This window comes from Hemibagrus wyckioides, linkage group LG09 (assembly GCF_019097595.1).
Source record: "Hemibagrus wyckioides isolate EC202008001 linkage group LG09, SWU_Hwy_1.0, whole genome shotgun sequence".
NCBI classification, from domain to species: domain Eukaryota; kingdom Metazoa; phylum Chordata; class Actinopteri; order Siluriformes; family Bagridae; genus Hemibagrus; species Hemibagrus wyckioides.
Window position 1 is genome coordinate 16,058,772 of NC_080718.1, and position 21,320 is coordinate 16,080,091.

Below are 21,320 nucleotides of genomic sequence, written 5' to 3' on the forward strand. Positions count from 1 at the left end.
ATTATCCTCTTCCTTAGCCGGACAGCAAGGTCATTGTGATTGGCTGAGGTTAATGGCTGGTGCTTGGCTAGAGTGGAGGTCGAGCATGCATGGCCACTCTCTACTTCTTCAACTTGTCACTCTTCACACAAGAGCCCATTTAGTCACTAGCAGAGAGAAGGAAAAGGAAATGTGTTGTTAACCTTGGCTTTACTCATGATAATGACTTTAATAAAGTGAAGGATTTTCCTTGTCTTTATTTACTCAATAACTGCCTAATGTAGCATTAAAAATGGTCATCATGCGGATGTGTCACTTAGAAATCCTTTCAGATAAATCATCTAGTTTATCTAATAGAAAGTATATCTTATATAAAGGTTTGTCCAGGCTGTCAGCGGTTTTACCTCATATAGCCGGAGAAGTCCTTGCTTACACAGCTGATGAAGGACTTTACAGCTAATTACAGAATGTTCATAGTTAAAGCACAGTTTTAATTGGGGTTAATTGGTTAGATGGTTAGCAAGTAAGCTCTATATGATGATAGTTATTCAAATTTATCCAAAATATAATAATAATTTTGAGCATTGTCTAGAAATCCAAATGATATACATATGTGAATTCACATTGCATCTTTCCTGGGTAAACTGATGCATTAACACAAGACATTTGGTATTGAACCTGCTCTCTGACACAATAATAATTGCTGCTTTCATGTTCACGCTGTTTTCTGCTTCCACCTTTAATAAGCTTCATGTTAAATAAATGTGGAGAGAGCATTGAAGTGATGTTTTTCACACTTATAATCAGTCTCCTCACTCACATTAATTCCATAAAAGGATATAATAAAAATACTTTTAGAATGTTCAGATTTTGGTTGGATAAATCTGATACCAGGCCAGCTCTTCTTAAATAAATGACATTGTTCCAAAGATCATTTCCACAGAAAGTCCTATATTTACCAAATATTTCACAGGATGCTGATCTCGATTATAATTGAATGACACTTTGTATTCTTCAGTTAGGCTGTACATTTAACTCTGTTTTTTGTTGTATTAGTGGTCATAACCTTTTTTTTATGCATGTGTCTTAATGGCAGATTTATGTGCAGTGTGTCGCTGGCGTTGTGACCCTGTGTCGATGAGGTTGTACCCAGGCCTGGACTCCTGTGTGGAGAGTTCTTTTGTTGAATAGTCTGACAGGGGACCAAAAGGGAGGAGTATGAGGGTGGGGTGGCCTCTGAAGTCCCAGGGGTTGCTGGGGCCTGAGTGGACTGCTAATGAGAGGCCATCTGAGTCTCTATGCACCTTGAACATGGCCACCACTACCACCTGACCTTGGCTTTGATCCGCCAAACTGATTGACCTCTCAATTCCCCACTGACCAACCCTGACCATCTGGACAACACTATGTAGTCTCAGACCTGTGTATTCGTCATGCTTTCTCACACACATGCACACCAAAACACACATTGATAAATGGCTTTACACATCAGAAATCCTCCTTACTTTTACATTTATTCAGATATTTCTATCATCAGGTTTTCACTGTGTGCTGCTTCCATGTCCTTAGCTGACTAATGTAACCTGAGGAGTTAGAGTTTGTTTATGCCCATCTCTGATTGCTGGATGAGTCAGTGTTGTTCCCCAGACTTCTGCTTTATCCGACTTTTAATGCCTTGCTTTGTCACCTGGTGCACCATAGGGTGGCAAAGGAGCCACCAAGAGTAGGAAAAGAGCATTATCTGTTAAAGCCCTTCGGCAAAATGCTTAGAGGATGTTTTTCTCCATTAAGTGGATTTAAGCTGTCTGTTTCTCTTTCTCTGCTACAGCAGTGCCATTGTGTTTCCTTTCTGTCTTTCTTCCTTCCCCCTCATTTCCCATCTCCCCACAGGTTGACCTGTGCGCCAGTGAGGTCATCACATTATTTTACATGGCAGGGTGGTTTTAAATCTGTGCTCCTGTCACTGTGGCCACACTGGTCTATGCTTCTTACAAAAGTTTTTCATTTTTAGCCTTTAGAATATTTTTTCATACAGTCTACAGAGAGACTCGGGAGCAGTGAATGCTTTTGGAAATTCCCTGCTCACACATTGCTTAGTTACCAACTAAATGTTTTTCCATCCCAGGTGTTTAAAGGATGACTTGGATTACAGTTCACTGGAAAATTCCAAACCTTCTGTGATGTTAAGTCCTGCTGAATATATGTTAATTGCCAGTGCTGTATGTAAAGCTGACTTATTTTTTTATTTTTATTTATTTAGATTTAGTGTGCTGGTCTTCATGCGATAATTTGGGTTGGATGCTGGCAGCTTCTGCTGCTGCTGGTTTCTAAGTTACTGTTAGCCTCCCACACAGATAGCATCAGATCAGGTTTACTGATGGTTGCTCTCTAGCCCACATCCACTTTATTGAATTAATGCACATAGCCAACATTCACTTCTCTGTAACGCATCTATTCAACAGAACAGGCTGTACCCAGTGCACAACAATTAGAGTGATTGAGTGTCTAGGCGGGAGTGAGGGAAGATGAGCTAGAATGACGCAAAAATTCCAAACCCCATGTCCACCGGTCACAAAATGGTTTCGTTAACATACCACCAAAAATATGTTCCTAACAAAATATCAGTAACCAGTCATGCCTGTTCACCTGTTAGCTTCTGGATTTGTTTGGTGTACATGCTTGTTATTGATCGTCTCTCTTTTGCATCCTCTGTGTCTCTTTTGCACCCTCCTGTGTCTCTTCATCTCTGAAATGCGGGGGAGTACACAGGAAGCAGAGTGCAGGCTGGAGGCTGCGGCCAGTGGTGTTCAGCCTCGAGTCAATATTTGTTTTAGGAATCTCAATAGCAGAGGCACACTTGTCATCTGCATAGCCCATAATGGAGCGCCATATGGCTGTGTTGACCTAGTGAGATCAGGGTTATTATCTCTCACCCGTATTCCTGTTCTCATATCCCATTTTCTTTTTCCCTAGTATTTCTTTCCCTGTTTTCTTTTTTGCATGCACAGGTGTTTTTTTTTTGTCATTTTGCTTAATTCTCTGTATACCACCATGAGCCTGAAATTTGCTTGGTCAATATACCCCCCATTTTAGAGAATGTTTTTTCTTCCCTAATCCAAAGAAGTGACCTATTACTGTACTATGACCCATGTTGCCATAGCATCTAAGTAAGTGAGGTTTTCGAAATCAGAAATTGTAAGTGCAGTCAAGAGTCAAGTACACAACTCAACTGTTTTCTTTCTAAGTCTCAGCAGGTAATGATCATGCTACTTTGTGTTGTTCAAAGCTAATATTGTATGCGGTCTTGTCTTACAAGTCTCTGCTGGTGTTTTTTTTTTTTTTTTTTTTTTATTGCCACTGTCCTCTCTTTCCCACTTTGGGGTGATGGAAGGATGAAGAAAGAAAGAGAGCAGGAGTGGAGCAGATTGTTCTCTCCCCGTGTACAGCCCTCAGGCTCAGGTGCTTGTCAGTGCTGGGTTCAGAGGGACCTTTTCAACAATTTGTCATGGCTGCCTAAGCCCCTGCTGCGCCGGCACGTGGCACACACACACACAGTCACACACTCACTCGCATACTCGGAGGGGTATGTGACAGGCAGCATGGTCATGATGAAGTGCAGGGGCTTGGCAACAGTCTAGTTCCTGGCAGCATAAGCAGCCTCCCTAATGAGTTGGGAATGGCATCAGTGGGGTCCTTCAGAAATTCAGCAGGCAGGCGTGTAGACAGCCCGGCCTCCACTCCAACCCAGCCATTAGAGTAGAGTCATCAGCATCTCTGCTTGCAGACATACTCACACATTCTTCATTATTTGTACTTGCTTTTTACCACACATATTTGTAACTTTCAGTTATGACACATAAAACACCCAGCTTCTGACAGTACACAGCGGCATAAAGCATTACTTGACACAACTGTTTGTAAAAGAGCAGAGAAAGCACGGAGGAGGAAAACACACAATGAGACCCTGCAGAAACACCTCAGTTTATATGGACTGTTAACTGCAAACGTAGACACTCACCTTATATTTAGGATGACTCTTAAGCTTTGAAAGTATGATTAAATTTCTTTAGTAGAATGGTTGTCTTTTTTTTTTTTTTTACTGTTTTTAAATCATCTTGTTTCATAGTCAGAAACTTTTCAAGTTTGCTAGTGCCATAGTTAAACCATTGAGCAATAACATCATGGCCTTGAAACTTGTGTGCACATGACCAATCAGATGACAGTGAAAATACACCGTACACGTTAAATACATCAAAATTCTTTATTTCCCCATATCTTTATTTTATTTTTAGCTTTTCTGCCACAACTGGATTGTTACCATTATCAGTGTATGTGCCCTTTGGAGCTTCCAAAATCTGAAGCATTTAGAAATATACATTTCTAAAGGAAAGCTGGAGAGAAAGGGGGAGAGAGGTTTACTAATATACCTCTAACCTCCATAATCCTTCCTCATACCCAGAGAATGTGGTTGAACTTGCATGATGCAGATGCAGTATGCCTCAAATTTTTAATATTTCAGTATAGCAAATGTAACTACATCCTGAAAACATGAGGAACATGAGACCACAGAGGAACAGCTCAAAGGAAAGTTCTAATACACCTATGGGTTTATCATTTATCCCCCTTCTCCCTTTCATCATTTATCACTCATACCACAACACTGCCATTATCATAAAATGTAGCTACTTTAATAAGGGTGTAAATAGCAAATATCCTTTGATAAGCTGATGAAAATTCATTAATTAAAACACAGTCAGTAAAATATTATTAGATAAACATCTATACTTTTGTCAAAACTTTTTTATTTCGGTTTTGTTTCATAAGGCATCAGTAATTCGTTATAGAGTCTGCTGCAAATAAGCTCAGTGTTTAAACAAGCAGATTACATTTACATTTTGAGCTCTTTATTTTGATGTAATGAGGAGATTATAAGAGGCTTTAATATGATTTGTATTCTTCTAGGTTTCTTTTATCAAGTCATTCAAATGAATTGAGTCTTGAACTTTTCCTATCCTTATAATCTCTGTTGTTCAGCAGAATGTTTGTAAGCCACAATAATTGCACTTTATAACTTCATTTATTATGGGGAGTTATAATATATTTTGCTCTTTCTGCCATTGCACTTGTTTTCCTTAACACACTCTCTCTCAGCTATGAGGAGCGAGCTCTCTATCTGGAGGCCATCATTCTGAACCACAAGGAAAGTCTGACATTTGAGGATTTTGCTGCCCAGGTCTTCTCGCCCTCCCCTACCTACTACCCAATAAGTGGGACAGGTAAGAGCCTCTTCATCTCGATCTCTCTCTCTCTCTTTCTCTCTCTCTTTCTCTGTCTGTCTATCTCTTTCTCAAATTGAGATCAAGGTCTGACACCTTCCCTGTCCTTGCTGCACCCGTCTCTTCACTGCTATTTTCCCATCCTGCTGTTTACCAAGACGTGTGTATGAGCGTGTGTGTAAGTGTTTGAGCATGCGCGTGTGCGCGCAGTCCAGCTGGCACTATTAGCACCAGATCTTAAAGGGATTGTTCGCCCATACAGTGCTCATGCCCCTCAGTTGAATGTGTTAATGTAATGACATGCTAATAATAAACAGGCATTCACTCAGTCTTCGTCTAACAGGTGTGTTTATGGTAAACAGAGTTTGTGTTAACCATTAAAAATGTGTGAGGGGAAAAAAACTGCCAGCACAGAGCAGGAAATCGCAAGTGAATTCCAAATGCATGTCAGGAGCTATGACTATTATCATTATTAACCTATCAAATAGCATCAGTAGGGCTGAATACCCTTCATTGAGTTGTATGTAAGCATACTGTTGAACTGTCTCTTTAAATTAAAAGCCCTGACTCCAGATCATGGCTTCACAGTGAAATTAAAACTCAGCACTTAGACAAAGGAAGGCAATTCAATATTAAGCGTTTTTCATATGCAGGGAAATATAACTATTCAGCCTTTCATCGGAGTTATGCCAGTTCAACTACTTGCTATCTGGAATAAGGCTAGATAGTACGATGGTGAGACTGTTTCTTTTAGAAAACTAGCAAGGTGAATCTATTCATGCAGCTCTGGAAAAAATCACAGTTTGCCTTAGATCAAGGTTGATGTGAGTGATGATCATTCCGCCTGAAGTAGCAGTGAGAAGTGCAGTGTTTAATGTTTGGTGGGGTGTTTTTTTTTTTTTTACATGTCAGAGTGTGTAGAGCAGACACAAGAAGATGGAGTGTGAGATAATATTAAGGGTAGATTATACAGCAGGCCTGGATTAAGTCTGCAGTCTAGATGAGGTGAAAGGGAACTTGCCTCTGTATTCCCTGCCTGTAGGCAACAGCGTAAAATCAAAATGACATCCCCTTCTTACTTCAAGTGCATGTTTTTCAAAATGATTTATACTTTACATAGTAAAGAAATATACTGGGTATTATTCTCTTTTTGGTTCAGGTATAATAATTAGAAGTATTTGCTAGTAGCTGTGTGATTTCAAAAGAAATAGTACATTGTGATCCAGGTATGCATTGTAATCAGTTAAAACAGGTAAACTCATCTTTATGCCTAAACCACAATTTATCAAAACACCTGCAGAGAGCTTTGTCTGGATCAAATATTTGCTTTACGTTTCTATAGCAATTGCACTAGAAGTCTGATAACTAGAAAAGCTGGGCATCGCTAGGGCATATTTCCATAGCAACAACCCCTTTATTTTCTAAAAAGACAGTGAAAATCACCAATGAGACCTCTGTTAATCGAAAACTCAATAGTAAACAGTCCACACAATTGCCCATGCTACTCTCACCCTTGCTTAAGTGCTGTGGAGTCCTATTGTACGCCATGACTTAGAGACAGTTCACCAATGTGCACACTTTTACCCTCTCTGTGCTTGATCTGGTCATTGTTGCTGGAGCTGAAGGTTTGTTGAAGACCATACCAGATTTAAAATGAAGACGTTATGTAGCATAGTCATGTTTAATGGAATTGGCTTTTTCTGGAGGAAATTGGCTATCAATTATAATTCTGCAAATGTGACAATAGTCTCTCTCTCTCTCTCTCTCTCTCTCTCTCTCTCTCTCTCTGTATCTCTCTTTCTCTCTCTGTATCTATCTCTCTCTCTCATTCTCTCTCTCTCTCTCTCTCTCGATATATATATATATATATATATATATATATATATATATATATATATATATATATATATATATATATATATATATATATATAAAAATATTAATGGTTTGAGTCTAGAAACATGTTTGACCTGCTGAATTTACAAACAAAAATAGACACAGCTACGATGAACCAACACACAGCAAAGAATCATGCAAAGTATTCCATGCTGAATTTCTAACTGTTTTACTACTGGGCGTTATTTATTATAAAAGATTATTAATCTATACAGAAGGATAATTGTGTCTGAAAGTGATTTAGCTTTAATGGCTGGGCTGGATATTAAACCATCACTGCTTCCCCAGCAGGAATCTCTTCTTATTGTGCCTTGTAAAAATGTCATTAATGTCAGGCTGCAATAAGTGTGTGTATGTGTGTGTGTGGCACTGTGTGTATTTTGTGTATACCTGCTCCATTCTTCATTAACATCTCATCCATGACAGCGGGCAGGAGATGGCCAGGCATGGTTTGGGACATGGAGTGCTCTTGGGCTAAACTGGAGTGTAAGCCTTTTTTCCCCATTTCCTTATTTAGGCATGTCATCCCCGTATGCCTCATCACCCAAAAACCCTTTTCTCCTTCAAGTGTTCTCCAGTTTGGTTCACCCTGCATGTGCCCATAGCACAGTAATACTGTGAACTCTATACACCTCGAGCCAGTGTTTGTGTACCACCTGTAGCTCTTTTTTTAATTGTAAAGATAGCTGATCAGTTTCAAGTCAAAATTCATTCTCCATGTTTATTATTTAACTGTGATTTTTTTTATAAGTTTTGGTTATGTATTTGTTTTTTAGTCTTTAATATCTCTAAAATAGGGATTTTTTTTAACCCTAAAATACCTATTAGCTATAATCTGCTGTCAGCTTGTTTGATATGGGTCACATTGTTTTGCAGTAGGTGACATGAGGAACCATATAAGATGTAGGAATATGACATCTCCTTAATCACATCAGACTTCTTTCCTTCTGCTCACTGATCCACTTTGACTCATAGTAGTTGGCTTTTTCATGGAGAGTAGTGTTACCTCACATTAAACACAGTGAAGGAACTGAAATTAGACTGTGATAGGCTACAGAGATACACCAGAGGCCAGAAATATGTGGACATCTGACCATCACACCTATATGTAGGCCTTTTCTAGACCGTTACCTCAAAATCTTTTTTTCTTCTTCTTTGTATTCTGTATCTGACTTCAATTGCATTGATCACTTTTGGGATGAACTGGAATGCTGACTCTGAACCAGGCCTCATCACCTGAAATCAATGCCCGAGTTTACTAATGCTGAATGGGAACTTTCCACAGCCCACATTACAAACTCTAGTGGAAAGTCTTTCCAAAAAGCTGCTATAGGGGACTGCAAACAGGGGACTAGAATGGAATGTTCAGCTATGTAGTAATAGTAACATCATCAGAAGCCACCTACCTCCATTAGCTGCTTTCTATTGATGTTAGCTGCTCTTATTTTGGGAGATTCCTTTAAGAACCATTAACCGTAGCAGCATGGTTTGGAACTGACAACAATCCTAATACAGCTTTTGTATTCATGTAAGCTCTGATTCTTAATTAGTTAATTAACACAGTATTCATAAAGCTGTAGTGAAGCTCTAAGTTAAATAATACTGTAAAATAATACTTTTTAGTCAATGAAGAAGCAGTTAGAAATGCTGTATTGTTTCACTTTATCATATATACTATAGAGAACTCGGAGTTACCGGTTGCTCACAAGTCCATCGTTTCTCACACTGATCTGAGAAATAATCTTGGACTGGTGTTTTATATTTCCTGAATTCCATAAAATTAATGGAAATGAGTATAATGCTGTGTGTAGATATAAGCAGTCTGGTTAGATGTGTGATAACACTATGCTATGTAGTGTTGACCACTTGAGGTACCAGTGTTTGGAGCCGGAGTCAGTGGTTAGGATAGCCGGTGTGGTAGTTCAGGGTGATGACACACCTTCCTCTCTGGTTCCGCCTCATTCCTCATTTCCCATCCTCATGTTGAAGAAAAGTGGACAAAACTGAACCACAAATAAATATGTTCAGAATATAAAACATCTCACTGAGGAATCGACTTTCTAATATTTATTACTGTTAAAAATCTCAAATTGATCCTAATTTTTTTTTTTATTATTATTTGTTTAATGGTGTAGTGGTGTTGTAACAATATTTAAATTTTAGTTAATGCTATATTTATTTATTTATTTATTTATTTATTTATTTTCCTACCCCTGGTAGCAGAGGTTTAGTGACAGATCTTCAGTATCATGTTTGAAGAATTTCTGGAATGTACATGAAGCATTAGGAAAGACATACCAGGTTTGTCTTAGCTGTTTCAAATATTACTGAAGCTACAGAATATCTTTTACTACCTAAACCCGCTCTCTAATTGTATATTCTATCTGCATAAATGTTGACCATCAGTCTATGCAGGTCATTGAGTGGAAATGGTACAAAACCCGGTGTCATGATTGAATTATTGTAGCTATAATAAGCGTTAAGTGTTAGAACACAAGCTTTCCAGGGAAGCTGAAGAGTGTCTCAACAGTGTAAGCGGTAAGAGATGAAACCAGGTACTACTTAATAAAAAGCTATCAGTTTTGCTGTGTTACTGTATATGGAGAGAATGGATGTGCCAGCTTATGAAAAACTCATTCCTTTGGTGCTTATCACTTAAAATATTGACTCACATTATACCGGGACAGCTACACTTTTCAAGTGGGTGAGATTCCTGATATCCTGAATACTGGCACAGCTTCCCTTTTTAAGAATCCATTTCAAATAGATGGGATAAAACATCAGAGACTTGCATATCAGGCTGGTCTACTCATCTTTCTTCTTTTTTTCCCCCCCCACTAATGAACTGCATTTGCCCAGAGCTTTGAAATGAATGCAGAGAGACAATTGTTTTGGGGATGGCTATCAGGTTGGGAAGATTACTGATATAGTGAATAATGCTTCCCTTTTTAAGAACTCATTTCATAAAGACAGGACAAAACATCAGAGATCTTCATATCAGGGAGTAAATCAAACGATCAGTGTAGTAATACCTGCGATGCTTCTGCATGCAACCATTCAAGGTGTTCCACTGGTAAATTTATCAACCCAGCCAATAAAATCACGGGCCCTGAAGGATCAGATCTGTCACCTGTCACTCTTTGTGCATCACCACAGGAGTCGGTTATTGTCTTTCCTGTAAAGCGGTAATGAGAGAACTCGAGGGGAGACTGGCTGATCATTTTGTCGAGCACCTTCTTACCATCAAGAGGAAGCATTTCTCCTTTCAAGTGTTGAGACACTTCAGGAGCATTAATGGCATCTACTAGTTGTTGCTACGGGAGCAGAGAAGTGTGGGAGCGCAAGTGCAAGAGAGTTCATCTAAACTCTGAACTCTAACACCATGAAATGACTGTTACTTTATTTCTACGTCAGTCACTTCAAATATTAAACGGTTTTACCTCCCTCCCCAGCTCACTGCTTATACAGATGAAGAAGCTCTTCAAAAAGTATTCGAAACATTTCGTTCCACCAGCAGACAAACTTGCTCTGACTTTATCACTGACTTATAGCTAAACATGGTTCCTGGCTAACATAGCTAGCGTGTTAATTATGCAGATGGAACACATTTGAAGAATGATTTTCTTCATTCAAGTTATTAACCCTGTTGTCCTGCTAATTCAAGATAACATTGTGTGTCTCTCTTGTGCCTATGAGTGATTAGTATGATAGTTTACAGCTTAGAAGATAAGTGGGCAAATGTTAATATAATGTTAATGCCAAGACTAATACTGTCAGAAGAAAAGTGATAATCCTTGCCTTTCCTTGGGTGGTTGCTTGGACTGTGTTATAGTTGCATGTAGTGTACCTTTAAGGCTTTACTCTAATAGATAATAATAGATAACTCGCTGCTGTAAATCTTTTTAAAGGTGCAGTATATCCAAATTTTTAGCGTAAATGATGTTAATGGCTTCTTTAAATGCATTAGTGAAATGAATACATATGAGGGAACTGGGTTACTCAAAGGTGTGTGTGTGATATTTTTCTCTCTGTAAAATCAGCTAAAGTTTTGGACAAAGAGTTTCTAATGACTACAAATACAACAAATAATTGAGATTTGTCTTTAAAAAAAATGATGCTAAGGATTGAAGTAGGACAAACTGAACAGATGACAGATGCTTCCCTTTTTGTGCTTCTTGATAACCAAGCTTCAGTGCACTGTTTTTCTTCTTTTCTCTCTATATATGCGTTTCTTCCGTGATGTCCTACTTTTATTCACAGGAAACCTCTAACACATTGTAATGACACACAAGTTTTTGCAGCATCTCCACACTTTCCCTCAGCACCTTTCATCATCTTCCTCTGCTCCTTCCTGCCTGTGTTTTGTTTTTTTTCCTTATCCTCCACACACACACACACACACTTCCCTTCTCCGTGTTACTGTGTACGTCTTACGTGTTGCTTATTGTCTTCTCTCCTTTTATAGATTAGAAATGTTACAGGTGTCAGTTCAGTAAATGAAGGTAAGAGTCCCTTTGTCCGGAAGCTTGTGTACTATCACAGAAAGCCCACCTCTTTTTTTTTTTTTCTTTTTCTTTTTCTTTTTTTTTTTTTGCTAGTCTACTCATCTTTCTATCTTTTTTTCACTAATGAACTGCATTTGCCCAGAGCTTTGAAATGAATGCAGAGAGACAGTTGTTTTGGGAATGGCTATCAGGTTGGTAAGATTACCGAGAGAACCGTACAGCTGGACCGGTTGCAACACAGTAACAGCATGTATGGTATGGGTGCACTCATTGCGTGTTTTTTTTGTTTTGTTTTGTTTTGTTTTTTTAATTCTGTCTGGCATGTCCCTGCTTTATCCCCCCCCCCCCTGTTTTTTGTCCTTTGGCGTGTGCCTATTTGCCTGGGGCCACATCTGACACTAACACCTGCCCTACTGGAAAATGTCTTTGCCACTTACGCTTTGTTTGGATTGCTGCTGGGAGCCAATAGGGATGAAGCCTATTTTACTCTAGTTTTCCTCTCTCTCTCTCTCTCTCTCTGTTTTTCTTCTTCCAACATATTTTTTATTTAAATACACTTCTCACACCTGTTTTTTTTCTGGGTTCTTTTGAATTCAAAGAATTTGTACTGTGAAAAGTCTATACTTAATAGCCAAACAGGTACTGGTTAAATTCATTCCCTTTCCTCTTAAAAGCACCATTCTCTCACTTCTTGCCCATGGACAATTCAACAGCTACCATTTAAAAACATGACAACTTAAAAATAACAATCGTAAAGGATACACTGACACGCATGTACAATGCCTAACTTTTCCGAGAGGCCGAGTTAGCAAGCAAGCAAGCATTATGCCATGTGAGAGACACATGGATTAGTCTACATCCTCACTGCTGGCATCCTGTGAGCTGGGCAGCTTAACAAAGCACTCTGTGTGGATGACGCCTAGAAGGGACACCTCCCCACCCTCGTTCCCTCCTCTCATCATCCTTTGAGCCGCTATGGGAGCGTTGTTTGCACTCTCCTCCCCCTCACTCTGAGAAGCCCTGGAGTGGAGGGCAGGGAGGCTGCAGAGGCTGCGGCCCTCTCCACCGAGTACATGTTCCCTACACCATCTGCTCTCAGTAATTTGAGATGCCCATGAAAAAAAAAAGAAAGAAAATGGCAGAAAAGAACGGCAGAAATAAAATAGCCGAGCAGATGCCAGCTTTACAATGTGGAAAGCTTATTTTAATTTCACAATTTCTAGAAGTGCTGGCTGAAAGAAATACTATTGTAATGTATAATTTGAATAATTGTGGTGTCTTCAGTTTTTAATTTCACTCCAAATAGTGGAATCCACATTTTTTTTTTTTTTTTGATGCATGACAATAAATCTGTAACGGCTTAGAACGTCAGCCTGTAGCATGGCCCTGTTACTTCTGTTCTTACTGACTAATTACATTTAAAAACTTTTTAGTGTAATTAACATCCGCATTTATGCTTTTCTCTTTTTTTTTTTTATCAAAACTCCTTAGGCCAAATGATTTAATTGAGATTAATTAACTGTTTACTTTCATTAATTTAATTCATTCCAACCTTGAGAGACCTTTCCAGAGCTGCATTCGCATGTGTTTTACATAAATTTGGCTTAACTCCATAAGAAAGCATGTTTAGCTGATTCTGAGTCACAGCACCTTTGCTGATGTTTGTCTTGTCACTTGCCATTCCTCAGGCTCCCTCACTGGCAGCACGAGCGCTGAGCTAAGCGTTACTGTGACGACCAGCGAGTCCACTGAGCAAGCTTCACCCACAATGCCACGTGCCACCAAGAGCCGGGTTTCAGGAAAACTCCGGCGCTCGGCCAGCGCCATCAGCAAGTCCTCCAACTGAGCTCCTCTTTGGAAAAAATAAGCACTTCATCAACCTTCTTCAGACTGCAGAGAACTTAAAACTGTGCTCTCTGTGTGTGTGTGTGTGTGTGTGTGTGTGTATGGCTATGATGGCTATGGGTAGTGTTGTTATTGTCACTTCTAACTGGATTTTTTTGGTTTAGTTTCGGTAGCACTGGGAAATGAGTCAGTGTCACATTAGTGCAATGCTTCTCTAAGTTTGAGCTCTCACACATCTGGGCATCTGAGTGACATCTGGTACGTTGTCCCTTTTTCGCTGGAGTAAATGTTAAACAGACTGATTGAATGTTGACAATAATGCACATAACGTAACCTTACAAACAAACGTTTGTAACATCATCGCTCTGAAACACGCTGAACTGTGGGACACAAACGTAGAAACAGATTTCTGCAGACTGATTATAACAGACAACAAAGCAGCCTTTTCCTAAAACTTCTGTGATATGACCATAGACAATACCATATGTGAATCTCCTTTACCCCAAGTTTCCTGTCTTAAACACTGAAAGGTTAAAAAAATTACAAAGCCATTAAGAGGAGGATAGTGTGAATGTGTGCAGAGCACTTTTGTCTTTTGTGATTCTCCACTGACCATTCACTCCTTTTCTTTAGAAAGGAAAAAGGGACATTGTCATAGGTGTTTAAAGGCAGTCTGTCACGCTAAAGAGGTCCTTTCTATGAGCTACATCAAATTTTCTTATCTCAAGTTTCAAACTTTCTTTATTCCTTTGTGAAAATGGCCTGCTTTATCTGATTGGACAGCCTGTGTGGTCTTTTTATGATGGGATGACTTGGAATGGCTGTTATTGTTTTTGTTTGTTTGTTTGTTTTTGTTTGCTTGTTTTTGCTATCATGTACTTTTTAAATTATTGGTATAACAGTTTTATGTCTGATTTGTGTAATCATGGTGGTCTGCATCTATAATTGTGTTTGTATATGTGTATTTGTTCTAATGACTCTTCATGATCTATAAATTAAGTCCTGGTTTGGTCTTGTAATGCTACTATGACATTCCAATATTTCATCACAGGTGGTGTTTGTTGCTTCTTTTTTTTTCCTTTAGTTCTTGGATGTACATATTTTTTAAATTTTTATTTCCTGTGGGATTTTTTTTTTTGTTTTGTTTCATATTGTATATACAGCATAATCTCCACCATCAGAATTACGATCTATTCCTGACCGCATGCTAAATTGCCACCGGAGCCTCAGGTGAATCTTAACTCCATGCACTGGTGTGTGTGTGTGTGTGTGTGTGTGTGTCTGTGTGTGTTTAGGTGGGGTTTGGAGACTTTTTAACACAGTGCCTGTGTAAAAATCTGTTCATATATCCACTCACTACAAGCTGCAATCAGTTGTTTTTCCTCACCTCGCTGTTCTGACCCCTTTAGTCTTTTCTGTTTTAAGAGAAGTTGATTGTGACTCTTCTCTATAGCTGCAGAGCAGAGGGTTTCAGGGCTCATCCCATACATTTCACTGCTTTGTAAGAGCTGCTTTCGTCTGATGGGATCCTGAATGGCAGTCCTCCTCCACCTGCTCCGCTTCATTCCCCTGTGCCACTCTGAGTCCCCTTTACCATACCAGTGGGGAAATAGGACACATGGCAGCACTTCTGTCTCTCTCTCTTTCCCTTTCTCCCCCTCTCCCCTTCTCACACACACACTTTTCTTTCTTTCTTTCCACACCATCAAAAATCCTCCCTCTCTCTATAGCAGGCGGCGGCCTGGTGCTGCCAACTCCATGGTACCTACCCTCTGTTCCCCTAGTGCCCTAGCCGAGTTGCCATGGAGGCCAGGTGTTACACACTCTGCAAGCCCCGCCCAAGCTGCACTACTTCGCCTTACCTGTACACCTTTCTATTGTCTTTGTTTTACCCTCTTGTCCTGAGATTTTTTTTTTCCTTCCCTTCTACAAGCACTGATAAGGAACATAGGAGATCTTGAATGAAGAATACTGAGGAATGTATACAAACTACAGCCCTATTCCAAGTCACAAACCCACAACTTCTCTGAACTACGAGCATTGCATTGTGTGATCGGCTTTATAGTGCACACACTCTTCTTTCCTCTAGGTTTGGTATGGTTACTATGTAGGCTTCACTGGTGTTTGGTTTTAAGGTGCTGATGTGGTTTGTGCCAGGGATCTGTCCTACTGCAACTGGCCTAATTTGAGTGAAGTGTCATCTGTGTTTATGCTACATTTAGTTGTTGTTCTTGTACATTGTGTCCTTTGTGAGGGCTCCAAATCCTGAAGGATATAAATATATTAATGCCTGTAATATAATCTTTGTAAAAGAAATTGAAAAAAAAAAATCTTGAAGATTTCATCATGACTTGGTAACATATCAGACTGTTTTTAATGGAAAAATAATCATTCTATCTTTACTAGGAAAGTGAAATCAGAACATTTCATTAAATCAGAATGAGATTTACAAATGAGTGTATTTATTCAATGCCTTTTCTTAATGTTTGCTTATTAACTTTACATTTTCTGTATAAATAAGTACTTACCTACTAATATAATTCAATCATTATGTTTAATTAAATATCAAACATTAGTAACATCAAAATGTGTAATGCATTATTATTGACTGGATAATGTATTTATATGCTGCTATCATAACTTATTTTATTTGGTTTTGTGAATGTCCATCAGAGCTTTAGTCCAAGCCTCGGATATCAAACTTTCTGAACTATTTTTAAACTATTTTATAGTAAACCCTGTGAGTTATAATAGCTAGGAAAAACATGTGCCTTCTTCATATTTAATCTGTTTAAACTAAGTTTACATCTGAATTATTTTTTCATTATTTAAAAAATTGTTTAGCGATTATTGGATCTGTGAGGATTGACAGGGTCATTTTTTTGCATCTTTGAGCTGTGTGTGTGTGTGTGTGTGTGTGTGTGTGTGTGTGTGTGTGTGTGTGAGAGAGTGATGCGCTGGCTGCTTGGCCTGCTGCGGGAGGGGCTGAGGGGTGTTTTGGGGGTTAGAGGTTGTCCTGTTCTTTAACTGCAGCTCAGAGCACAGCAGGGGTAACCTGACCCCCCTCCATCTGTCTCCTCACTACTCTCCAGCAGGCGATACCGCCCCCCTTACTCACTCTCTCTCTCTCTCACACACACACACACACACACACACTACAGGTGGACACACTCCAACACCTAAGGCTGCTGAAAAAACTCTGCTATAAACAGCTAACACTGTACAAAAGAGTCACTGGAGCCACAGTCCAGCATTAATCCCATTGTTCATTATTTTTATGTTTAAATATAAATCAGTGAAAATGTAGATAAAACCAACCAAGTCAACTATTTTTCCCAAATCAAAGCCAAAAAATAGCCACATGTCAATGTTTAAGTCTTATACTTAATTTAAGTTTTGTTGATTCTATGTTTATACGAATGCAGAAAGGAAAGTGAATGAATAGATGGACATCAGCATTTTTTTTGGAGAAACTGATTTAAATGATAATCAATTTTTATCCATCCATCTAGTGTTTTTGTGAATCAAAGAGGTCCAAAATTTAATGAAACATTCATTCATAAAGATTCATTTTTAAAAATATTTTTTTTATTTTAGTAACAACACAACAAGGACAGCGCTAGTAGCAAACATTTAAGAAAATAAGCTGTTTATAGAAAAGGATTGCATCTCTAAGAGCTTCACGTTTACAAGAGCTGATCAGATTGTAAGAGCACTGAAGACACAGGCCTACACAACTCAAACCCGACCAAACAATTTGGCTATAAAATAGGACAAAGAACTTCAATCACTCAAGAACACAATAACTTACATGAAACAGTTGTAAATAAATAAATAAATAAATATTAACGATTAAACATTTCACAATCATCTTGACATTACATTGACAGTAAATTGTAAATATGTGCCGACATTCAAAAAAAAGAAATGAAAACAATCAGTACACCGAGTTCTTAAGGCAGTTATACAGCAAGTGTTTGATGTGTTTCTCTAAAGGCATTTCTGGCTATTCTAAAGGGAATCTTTTGGAGAGAAAATTCCCACATCCTGCAATTCACATACTAGATTAAAGCTACAGACGGGAGAAACGTACAGCATGTGAATTCGAGGCTTTCACAGAGGTACACCAACGTTTGAACGTTATCTTAGGTCTAGAAGCTATTACATTACCACGTGTGCATCGGCCCTAGAAAAATACCATTTCCAAATACCAACCAAACTAATACTCTTCTTTAGGCTACTTGGCGTGAGAAATCTCAAAATATAGTCACTTCAACTTTAGGTCGATGCCAAATTTTGTTAGTTGATTAGGAGAGATTCCTAATCTTTACAACGTCTAAAACTGCAAGAAAGCGTAATGCAGGTACAAATACTACGCCTCCGTGTTTTGGTGCACTGTGTGGTATAGAAATGTGCAGTTTTAGACGGAACTCGTGAGCCTCTGTGTGAGGGTTGAGAGTGTGAGCGCTTCCTGCACGTTTCCGTTTCAGTGTTCTTCAGCACGCGGGCCTCACGGGCATCTGAAGCAGAATAACCTGGCGCTTTTCTGTGGGGTGACACTTGTTGACATGCCTGGTCAGACCCGGGGAGCTGTAGAAAGTGGCCGGGCAGTGCTTACACGGAAACACTTGCGAAGCGTGCAGAACGCGCACGTGCCTCTCCAGGCTCGCCCTGTCGGCCACAATCTCACCGCAAACCGGACACGGCAGGCAGTCAGCGGGGCTTAAATTCAGCGGGCTCAGGTTCGGACTCGGGCTGCCGTCTCCGGAGTGCTGCGCCATCTCCGGGCTCTCTCCTCTCTCAGCGCTCTGAAAGGTATCACCCATCATTTGGTTTCGCAGCGTGTGGTGGGCCAGCACGTGCTTTCTGAGGTACGCTTGGCGTTTAAACCTTTTCCCGCAGCGCTGGCAGTCGTACAGGCCGTCCTCTGAGCCGGACTCGGACAAAGCCGGGCTCGGAGAGTCCCTCTCGCTCGAATACTCTCTTCCGTCTTTGATTTCCTCTCCGAAGCCTCTGGAGACAGCGGGCATTTTGGACGCGTCGTTCTTGGCTGTCTGTGAAGTTGGCACGCCGGGTGCGGGCTGAGCGCGAGGTTTGTGCCAGCGGCGATGAGAGGCCAAGTTAGCAGGACAGCTGAACACTTTGTCGCATTCAGGACACCTGTACTCGACCCTCACTATCCTCGAGCACTTGTGCTGTGCTAAAGAGAACGGGTCCGCGTATTCTTCCTTGCACAGTTGGCAGATGAACTCTCCCAGGGGTTTGTTGCCACCGGTCGATAAGGCTCGCGGTTTCAGGTCGACAGGGCCCTCTTTGATTTTAAGGCCGAGTACCGGTGAAGTGGTCACCTCGTCCTCGAAGGTCAGCTTCCGTATGGCTTTGGGTTTCTTGGCTCCGCTTTTACTTTTGCGCTCGTTGTCGGTGGAGGGCCTTTTCCCAGCGCTCCTAACAGCCGATGTCAGCGCGGTGCTGTTGCTGGAGCCGATTTTCAAGTCTACCGGAGCAAAAAGGAGGTGGTCCAGGCTGGTGAGAGAGGTAGGAGTCGGAAATGATTCGGCGGAGATGGGCGAGCCCAGGTTGAAACTTCTCTCGAAATATTTCCTCTCATGGTCCTTGCTGATGGGGCGGGTGGGGCTGTAGAGGGCTTGATAAACCGCCTCCGGATTACCAAACTGCACCGGTTTGGCTCCGTGGCTGTGGACCGGCGTGTCTGCTGCATCGGATGGTGATGATGCTGCGATCTCCGGGCTGCAGGTACCGGACAGAGGCGGGGACGCATCGCGTTGAATCTGACATTCCAGCGTCGCTTCCTGTCCATCATCATCATCGCAACGAATCCGGTAAGAGACGTGCGCCGCTTTCTTGTTTCTTTTCACCAGGAAACCTTTGGGCATGTCGGCGGGAGGATGAAGAAAGGCACTTGGAGAGGATGCGATGTGTGTTGAATGTGATCCACGGCTGTGCACTTGGCTACAGACACGCCGGGTGCAGTACCTTTTGGTCAGGGTGTGCCTACCTCCCCTCCCCGTAACGTTTTTTTTTTTTCTTCTTTCCTCTTAATACATAGCTGCACTCTTTTTAAGGAGGGATGATGCTATTGTTCTCGCCCCTTATCGTTTGCTTCTCATCCAATCAGGCGCCCGGTGGATCTCTGTGGAATTGCCTGTGGGAGGGAATGGAGCACTTGGGCTGGGGGCTGCACAGGAAAACGCTGCCGATTTGCTGAGCAGATGTACCTGCGCTTTATTATATTAATTCGCCCTCGAAGCCCCTCCCTTAAGAGAACACACGCCGAGACTTTTTCTCCGTTTACGGTCTGATGGCTTTCTATAGAGATGAACACGTGCCGTGGCAGTGTGCGTGTCTTCAGGGGCCGCCGATCTGCCCAAAGGAAACGCTTATCAGCACCACAATAATCCCAGTTTAAAATGGAATTCAGATAGAACACTTTATGCAAATAAAAAGAAATGTAATTTTAGTCAAAAATTTCTAATAACTTTTTTTCTTATTCAGATATTTGTTATGTACATTTTTGTACGTGTTTTTTATTTCTTTTGTATTTATTTCTGTTATTTTTTCAGCTTCTTTTCCGTTTAGTTCACCCACTAGGACCAGTATGAAGTGTGCGGAAATTGCTGCTATTATTATTTTTAATTTTTATTAATTTTTAATTTTTAATTATTTTATTATTATTATTATTATTATTATTATTATTATTATTATTATTATTATCTTTCTTATATTATCAAGCTATATATATATATATATATATAAGAAACCTTTCTAATTCCCCTTATTACTACAAGCTTTAAGCAACGCCTTCAGTAGAAGTGGAGAGGAATGGAGAGGTTTCAAGCAGGCACATATTTAATAGGGCACGTGTCTTTCTCGGTAGTTTAACTGGACTTATAAATCAGCCGGCTAGCGCATACATAAGTAATAAGAAGGGCTCTCATCTTTTAACACAATGGCCGCGTCTGCCCAGCCGTCAGAGCCTTTTGCGTTTGAAAAGCAAATTGACCTCTCCACTGTGAAACAGAACACACAAGCAATCTGGCCCAAATATAGACGCGTGCTGGGGGAAATCAGGGAGATGGGTGCTGCCCTCAAGGTCACTCCACTAGTTAGACACCATTAAATCTCAGAAACCTCCCGGATTAGCCACATCTTCAACTATTTTCGGAACCATCAAAATTTTTTATCTGGTTGTTTCAATAGAATTGCAACGATCCTGACATAGCACTATGTACCTGTCTCATTGTTTTTGTTTTGTTTTTCCGACTTTTATTTCAACTGTGAACGAGCATTTATTTCAAATGGCATTTTGTTTAATACTGCACAGGGGCAAACGAAACTATAGCCGGGGCTTTACATTTCTGACACGGATTTGCAAAAAAGTTCTATACCATTTCAACAAAACTGTATTAAGCGTTTATCCATAACATATTTATTAAGACAAATTCTACTAATATTTATCCTTGTCTGCATTTGTTCAGGCAGAAGCCTAACCCTTTCTTTGACCCTGTGTTGTAAAGAGCGTGTTTAGTGTATTTAGTAAAACTGTATTGCATTGTAGTGGTGCAGGTCGGGGTGGTCGGGGAAAGCCGATCTGGGTGAATGTGCAGGCATCATGGCGTATTGTTGGGTTCATTAGCATAAAGCTGTGCTGCATGAGCGTGCTGTAATCATCTCTGAGTTACAGGCCTCCACCTTCATCACACTCCTGCTGCCCCAGGCTGCAACACTGCAATGCCTCATTGTTCTGCTTTCATCACTTATTAAAAGTGTATGATTTTACATCGTGTGCCTAGAAGGATGG

General features: G+C 40.3%; 2 protein-coding genes across 5 annotated transcripts in view; one reads left to right on the forward strand and one right to left on the reverse strand.

Annotated features, from left to right (window-relative positions):
- ralgapa2 (Ral GTPase activating protein catalytic subunit alpha 2) overlaps positions 1-13,918 on the forward strand; it is a 91,698-nt gene extending 77,780 nt beyond the window's left edge. For 3 of the 4 annotated variants that reach the window (XM_058398462.1, XM_058398464.1, XM_058398465.1), the window contains 2 exons: positions 5,131-5,255; positions 13,345-13,918. In XM_058398462.1, coding sequence (XP_058254445.1) covers positions 5,131-5,255; positions 13,345-13,502 — 283 coding nt within the window. In that variant the 3' untranslated portion in view covers positions 13,503-13,918. Of the gene's footprint in view, positions 1-5,130; positions 5,256-11,616; positions 11,654-13,344 lie in introns of all 4 variants that reach the window. The other variant, XM_058398466.1, reaches the window with a different exon arrangement.
- Positions 13,919-17,067: 3,149 nt separating this feature from the next.
- Positions 17,068-19,624, reverse strand: insm1b (insulinoma-associated 1b). The gene has a single exon (XM_058398342.1). The coding sequence runs from the start codon at positions 19,393-19,395 to the stop codon at positions 17,998-18,000; it is 1,398 nt and encodes a 465-aa protein (XP_058254325.1). The 5' UTR covers positions 19,396-19,624; the 3' UTR covers positions 17,068-17,997.
- Positions 19,625-21,320: the final 1,696 nt, after the last annotated feature.

Bases quoted from the DNA above. Each gene is read 5' to 3' on its own strand.
- insm1b (XM_058398342.1), bottom strand. From the start codon at position 19,395: ATGCCCAAAGGTTTCCTGGTGAAAAGAAACAAGAAAGCGGCGCACGTC.